At 42.6% G+C, this 8,052-nt stretch overlaps 1 protein-coding gene across 1 annotated transcript; it reads right to left on the reverse strand.

The window, feature by feature from the left end:
- Window positions 1-1,517: 1,517 nt before the first annotated feature.
- Window positions 1,518-7,808, reverse strand: LOC113243263 (zinc finger protein 568-like). Its single transcript, XM_057314636.1, has 6 exons — window positions 7,754-7,808; window positions 7,435-7,493; window positions 4,523-4,643; window positions 3,183-3,309; window positions 1,938-2,481; window positions 1,518-1,862 (listed from the first exon to the last, which is right to left on the reverse strand). The coding sequence occupies exons 1-6, from the start codon at window positions 7,806-7,808 to the stop codon at window positions 1,518-1,520; spliced, it is 1,251 nt and encodes a 416-aa protein (XP_057170619.1).
- Between the last annotated feature and the right edge of the window lie 244 nt (window positions 7,809-8,052).

An 8,052-nucleotide genomic window follows, 5' to 3' on the forward strand; every position in this document is an offset into this window, starting at 1 on the left:
AGCATATACTCAATGAAAACCTTGTACACGAATGTTCATGGTAACAATATTCATAATAGCCCCAAACTGGAAACAACCCAAACACCCATCAGCTGAAGAATGGATAAAATATGTGGTATATCCATACAACAGAATATTGTTCAGCCATAAGAAGGAATGTAGTACAGACACCTGCTACGACATGAATGAACCGTGAAAATATTGCAAAGTGAAAGCAGCCATAAAAGGCCACATAGTGTGTGATTCTATTTATATCAAAAGTCCAGAATAGGCAAATCTATAGAGACAGAAAGCAAGTTAGTGGTTGTCAGAGGTAGGCGGGAGGGAAGAATGGGTAGTGACTGCTTAATGGTAAGGGTCTTTCTTTTTGGCCTGATGAAAATGCCCTGGAACTAGATAGTGGTGATGGTTAGACAACTTTGTAAATGCACTAAAAGCTACTCAGTTGTGCTCTTTGAAAGGTTAAAATAATAAATTTTATGTTACCTGAATTTTACCTCAGTAAAAAAATTAAAAGCAAAGGGTGATTTTTGAAAAAATTTTTAAATAAATATTTTTGAAGATATATACCAAAGTATTTAAAGATGAAACAATATCATAATCTAGGATTTGCTTTAAAATACTCCAGGATTGTGTGTGTGGGGGGGGAAAGAGGATGGAATAAAGAAGATAATTCATCACGAATAGCTAGATGATGGGGACATGAGTTTGTTACACTGTTCTATTTCTATATTTGTTTGAAAATTTCTAGGCACATGTAAAAATCCAATGTACAAGATAATATTGTTAAATTGTATAATCATTTTCTGTATATTGACATACAGTAGAAATTAATCATGTGTTTTAGAACTTCAATAAATTATAAAAAAAAAAGTTTTAGAATACCCGTCAATTCTACTCCTAGACATATACCCAAAAGAAATTAGAGTATATGTCCACACAGAGTATATGCATACCCAGATGTTCACAGCAGCTTTATTTATAACAGCCCCAAACTGGAAACAACCCAAATGTAAATGTCCATTAGCAAGCAAATGGGCAAACTGCAGCTGTGTTGTATGGAATACTATTTAGTAATAAAACAGATGAACTTACCAGTACATGCAACAACATGGGTGATTCCTGCAAACACTGAGTGAATGAAGTCCTACATAAAAGACTACACGCTGTGTAATTCCACTTACATGATATTCTAGAACTTGCAAAACTAATATATGGTTTTAGAAGACAGGAAACTGATTTCCTTTGTAGGCTAGTGAGCAGAAGGGAGCATGCAGAGGTCTCTAGGAAGAGCTGGAAATGTTCTGTTTCTCCAGCCAAGTGCTGGACACAGGTGTGTTCACTTTGTGAAAATCTATCAACCTGCCTCCTTCTGATGTCTTTTCCATATAAACAGGAATAAATGTCCTGTACTCTTAAGCCTGATCCATGCCGTGCATATTAGCACCCACACCCGGCATTCCCCCCGGGCTCTGGAAGGCACCTGGCTGTGCCACGCCAGTCCCATAAGCCTCTCCCTACAGTGCACCTTCTGGTGCGTCGGCAGGTGAGCTCTGACTAAACCCCTTCCCACACACGGCACAGGGATACGGCTTCTCCCCTGAGTGCACCCTCTGGTGTCTCTTGAGGACTGAATGGTGCCTGAAGTTCCTTCCACAAGCCCCACGCCTGTAGGGCTGCTCTCCCGTGTGGACCCTCTGGTGGACGCCCAGGTCCTTGCTCTGGCTGAATTGCTTCCCACAGGCCTCACACCGGAACGGTCTCTCCTCAGCATGGACACGCTGGTGCAGGTAGAGGTTGGCTCTCCGGCTGAAACCTCTGCCACAAGTGTCACACACGTAAGCCTTGTCTCCTGCATGGTCCTGCCGGTGTCACACCAGCGCACACCGTGAAGTGAAGCCCCGGCCACACACCTCACAAGCATGGGGCTTCCTTACTGTATGGACGTTCTGGTGGATCTGCAGGGCCACCCTGCGGCTGAAATCCTTGCCACAGTCGCGGCACCTGAAGGGCTTCTCGCCTGTGTGGATGCGCTGGTGGATGGAGAGGGTGGAGCTCCAGCTGAAGTCCTTCCTGCACACACTACATGTGTAGGGCTTCTCGCCCGTGTGGACTCGCGGATGGGGGGACAGGTTGGAGCTACGGCTGAAGTCCTTCCCACATTCCTTATAGGTGTGAAGTTTCTTTCCCATGTGGTCCTTCCTGTGCCTTCTCAGAGTGGATCCTGAGTTGAAGCCTCTGGAACGCTCTATGCATTGGTAGGGTTTTTCTCTGGGAAGGATCCTGAGAAGGTTAAGGTCTGCTGTCCTTACCCTGAAGGGTCTTCCACACCCATCGTATGGAGAGGGCTTCTCTCCTGTATGGGTTTGCTGGTGAAGTAGAAGGTTTCTGAGCTGTCTGAAGTCTTGGCCACACTGGGAACACCTGTAGGGTTTTTCTCTTGGAGATACTTGCCAAGGGAGAATCTCATCATTCTCATCCCTGACACCCAGGGCAAAAAAAAAATTAGATGATGAAAGTGAGCAGGGTTTTGTCCAAGGCTGCATGGTGCACCTGGACACACTCTCAGGCAGTGCTGGTTAAGGCCAAGAAGCTTCTCAAAGTAGAGAAGTATCAGGCTGCTGGTCTTTGTCCTCTTGATCTTAGGTTTTTCATTTTTGCTTCAGGGGTAAAGGGGACATACGGAGGACCCTTTCCTTAGTGAGGAAACGAAATGTTACTAAAACACTTGATTAAACTCTGTGAACTACAAATGTGTTAGTGTTGTTAAAGCATAATTATCAAAAAGTTAAAAATATAACTTTTGCAAATATGAAGTGAACAGGGGCACCTAGCTAGCTCAGTTGGGAGAATATGCGACTCTTGATCTCAGGGTTGTGAATTCGAGCTGTGTGTTAGGTATAGAGCTTAACACACACACACACACACACACACACGCACACACACACACACCAAATACGGAGTAAACATCTATCAAAAATTTTCATGAGGAACCAATAAGATGGTAAGGCTGGTTCCTAAGCATGTAAGGAGCCTGAGCACTTAATGCTTTTTTAAAAAAAAAGGTATTTGTCCCCAATCAAAAAATATTTAAATATTTTCAATTAAATTAAAAGCATAAAAAGTCAAATAATATGTATTTTTAAAATTGCTACCCATTCCTCTATGGATTCGAAGGTTACTGATGCCATTTACTGCTGGCTGACTGGTTCTCACCTGAATAGGAGTTTCCTGGCATTTCTTCCTCCACCCATACATCATCTTCTTGTTCAAAATTGAAAATCATTTCTGGTTTGCACAGCAGATGCCCTGCTTGAGGGGAAAGACATGTGGATTAGGGCCCTGCAGTGTGACTAAGGACCCTCACACAAGTCAAATCTAGGCCTTGGTGTCCATGAAGATTCTCTGAAGACTGAGAAAAGTGAATAAATCTATTATATATTAATATCACATTTTGTATTTACTTATATACATACAAATATGTATATATATTCCCTAAACAAGAGAAGTTCCAGGAATTCTTGGGAACTTCAGTGAAGAGACCCATTTGCAACATAAAACAGTAAAAATGCTCAATGGGTTGAACAGACCATGATGAGGCTAGGGAAGCGCTGCCCCAAGTATGGTTTGAAGAGACTTGTCAAAAATGCAGACTCCATCCTAAATCCCCTGAATCAGTGACCCTGGTGATAGAACACAGGGTTGTAGGTTTTGTTTTTTTTTTTTTTTTTTAGGATTTTATTTATTTATTTGATGGAGAGAGAGACAGTCAGTGAGAGAGGGAACACAAGCAGGGGGAGTGGGAGAGGAAGAGGCAGGCTCCCAGCGGAGGAGCCTGATGCGGGGCTCGATCCCAGGACTCTGGGATCACGCCCTGAGCTGAAGGCAGACGCTTAATGACTGAGCCACCCAGGCACCCCCAGGGTTGTAGTTTTTTGGATAACCTTTTATTTTATAGAAAAGTAGCAAGAGTAACACCAAGAACACCCATAGATCCCTGACCCATATTTACCAGTTTGTTAAGATTTGGCCCTTTTACTTTATTATTCTCTCTCTCTACACACACACAATTCTTTTCTACACCATGTGAGGGAAAGTTACAGGCCCCATGGCTCTCTATGACTTGATTCTTCAGTAGGTGTTTCTTAAGAACTACGACACTCTCTCCCATCATGACAGCACAGTCATCAAAATCAAGGGACTTAACATTGACACACTATCATTACTTAATCTAGTTAATTTGCGAACGACACCAATTGTCTCAATTATGTCCCTTTTGGCACTCTTTTCCTGGACATGTTTTAGCATTACATTTAGGTGTGATGTGTCTTTAGTCTTCTTTAATTTGGACGGGAACAGGCATTTCTATCAATCAGGTATTTTTCCTCACTCTCAAATCCGATACCCTCTGCCATAAGGGATCTGGAATATGTGGGTGCCCAAATGCTAGTCCCCTCGGGATTTGATCCATTTGGTTGAACCCCTGAGAGAACAGATGGGTTCAGGAAGATGTTGTTCTTACCCAAGATGAGATTCCCATAGTTCTCCAACATCACTTCTCTGTACAGGTGCCTCTGAGAAGGGTCTAGATGCTCCCACTCCTCTTGGGTAAAGTCCACAGCCACATCCTTGAATGTCACCAGCTGTGAAAACAACAGACATAGTCACCACAGAGATACCCATTCCCACAGAGGAATGCAGTTGACAAGTACCAGTGAATCCTGACATCTATAAGCAGTCCTGGCAGTTTTTCGGGTCCTGATTTTGGCAAACATCCATGCACCTGCTTGCTTTATATTATGTAGGAGATGGAAAAGACATATGGGACACATTTAAAGCTCTCCAGCCCTTAACATTTCTTTGATGGGAAGACTCAAACTTCAACCAGCATATATCCAAAGCTGCACAATTCCAGAGGTGCTGTACACATCACATTGTATGAATCAGGAGAATAAGCTTAAGATTCACTCAGAGAAGTATCCAGAGAAGAGGGAGACCAGGATGGACTGGGGCCATAAGGGGAAGTGCCATAGTGAGAGCCAGGTACCAGCTTCATGGGATGGTTAAAATGTGAATAGAGGGAAGGGAGGTGGGGAATTGCAGCTGGCAAGAAGATTGAGTGGAAAATTGTGTGGGAAGGAGCAAGAAGTGTATCAATGGTAAGGACTCTTTGATTAATGAGAAATGCAATCCAGGGAAACACTCTCTGATGATTATGTATTAACAATGTTTATTGTGGACCCCAAATCTCCACTCACGGATCCACAGAAGAAATAATTTATGAGTGATGGTTTAGTCACATGAAGGGCTAATATTCAGTAGCAGTTCTCAAAGTGTGGTCCACGGACCCCTAACATTCCAAGACCCTGTCAAGGGACTCTGTAAAGTCAATAATTATTTTCCCAATAATTCCAATGTATTATTGGGCTTATTCACTCTCATTGTCTTACAAGTATACAAAGGAGATTTCCAGAGGCTACATGACGTCTGTTCTTGCAACAGAGAAAATGTGGAAGCAGATATGAGATTCTAGTTGTCTTCCATTAAGCCAGACATTAAAGAGATGAGCAAAAATGTAAAATGTTTTCAGTCTTCTCTTTAAATTTTTTTTGTCTTTGAAAATGAAGTGTTTTTCATAAAATGTGATAGTAATATGTAATGGATTTCTTTTTGAATGGATTAATAAATATTTTCTAATTTTGTTAGTTTCACCTTCTAACATGGTAATATTGATAACCCACATAATCAAAGCTGTTTTTAAAAGTGCAAAGGTGGGGGGGGGCACCTGGGTGGCTCAGTTGGTTCGGCATTCAACTCTTGATTTTGGCTGGGGTCACTGATCTCAGGGTCCTGGGATCAAGCCCCGCATCCAGCTCCACACTCAGTAGGGAGTCTGCTTGAGATTCTCTCTCCCTCTGCCCCTCCCCCCACCTGTGCTCTCACTCTCGCTCTGGTATTTCCCTCCCTCTCTCTCACATAAATAAATCTTAAAAAAATAAAAATAAAACTGTAAAAGGTCCTAAGCCCAAGAATGTTTAGAACTATTGCTATACAAAAGTGAAACTGAACAAAGTGCAACTACAAGCAACAACACAGGTCAATCTCACATGTATTGAAAAGAGCCAGACCAAAAAAAAAAAAAAAAGAGTACATACTGTATGAGTCCATTAAATTAAGTTCAAATTCAGGCAAAACTAATTTACAGCACTAGAAGTCAGAAGAGTGGCTACCACTTTGTGGGAAAAGAGTGCTCACTTCTGGGAAGCGAGTGGTTGGCAGCATGAAGAGAGAGGGCAAGGCTTAGAACAGTGATGAGGGGGAGTCAGAGATGGTACAAGGATCAGACGACAGGCAGGTGTCAGACCCCAGTAGTCTGGTCTCTTTCATAAATGTTAAGCCTGTCCAATCAGAAATGTGGACAGGAGGGTTTGCAAAGGGCTGGTAACTCACAAGGTGGGGATGATGAGAGCCAGCCTAGATGATGCTTTTGTGCAAAGTCCAAGAGGCCAAACAGATGATGCCAGGGGCAAAAAAAAATGACCTTCTCTGAGCCTTTTTCCTCTTCCCTAAAATAGGGATGTGCCCAACACCGTACGTTTTTTTTTTTTTGAGAGGGGAGTTTTCTTTTGTTGTTTGTTTACAAATTTTTTATAATTTGGGTACAATTTACATAAAGTGAATTATATGAATCTTAAGCATACCAGTTGATGACTTTTGACAAAAGAATAGCCCTAGGTAATTCACACATCAACCATGATATAGACCATTTCTATCACCCTAGAAATTTCCCTTGTGCTATTTCCGGTTCGTTCCTGCCCCTGCTCCTTGCTCTCAACAACCAGTGATCTGCGGTCTCTATAGATTTTTAACCTGTTCTTAGAAGTTCATATAAATGGAATCATATAGTATGTACCCTTTTGTGTCTGGCTTATCCTTCTCAGCATAAGCCAGAAGATTGAGATTCATTCATGTCATTACACGTATCAGTAGTTTGTTCATTTTATTACGTCTTATTACTAAGAGTAGGTCTTAAGTATATGGATTAGCACATTTTGTTTATTCGTGTAGCAGTTGATGGACATTTGGGTTTAGTTTGGGGTTATTATGAATAAAACTTCTATGAATAGTCACATACAGATTTTTATGTGGACCTCATTTCTTCTGGGTAAAACTTACAGTGGGATTTCTGGATCAACAGTAATTGTGTGTTTAATTTTATAAGAAACTCTGAAACTGCTTTCCAAAGCATACCATTTTACACCCTATAAGCAATGCTTAGACAATTATTCGAGGATTAAATAGAGGAAGTGGAGTAACACATGTCTGGCCCAGGGCCAGCACACTCTCTGTGTTATATTGCTCTCCTTCCCCGATCCTAAAAATGAGGTGTGTGGGTGACATTTCACCAGGGAGTGAAGGTAGACTCCAACTCACCTTTAATTTGGGCATTTCCTCCTCTTCTGGAGGAAGGGCAGAGCCCTCAGAAGGCAGTGCTGGGAAAGAGGAAAGGAGTGAGAAATGAACCTGACCAACTGAAGCAGACCAGCATCTTAGTTATCAAGATGGTGGAAGGGAGCACATTATATTCAGCTGGTGACATTGGTCCTTGTTCATCATTACCTGACATGCCCTCCCCTGGGATGTCTTTTCCTCTTCTCCTTTTACAGATGGCCCTCCAACCCAGACTCTTTGTCCTTCCCTCCTTCTAAAAAATGTACCAGATACGTACTATACATGCCTGATAAAGATTTACCTCTCACCTTTCTCCTCAGATTTGAGGTCACTCCAGCTTCTACATGTTCCCACATCTTGCCCTCCTGGTTATGAGGGAAATCCCCTCAGCCCCAGTGTCTCTACTGGGGGATCTCTCTTCAGCCTCTCCAAACTCCACCTGGAACATCCGGAAGAAGTTTCCAGAAGTGTCATCACCACCAAGATGGAATTCCTGGGTGGGGCGGGGGGGAGCTCCTCCACCCTACATGCTCAGGCAGCTGCTTTGTTCCTGTAGGCAGGAGAGATGTCCAGCAGCCCAGATTGCAGGCTGGGTCCCTG

This window comes from Ursus arctos, unplaced genomic scaffold (assembly GCF_023065955.2).
Source record: "Ursus arctos isolate Adak ecotype North America unplaced genomic scaffold, UrsArc2.0 scaffold_19, whole genome shotgun sequence".
In the NCBI taxonomy this organism is placed as follows: Eukaryota; Metazoa; Chordata; class Mammalia; order Carnivora; family Ursidae; genus Ursus; species Ursus arctos.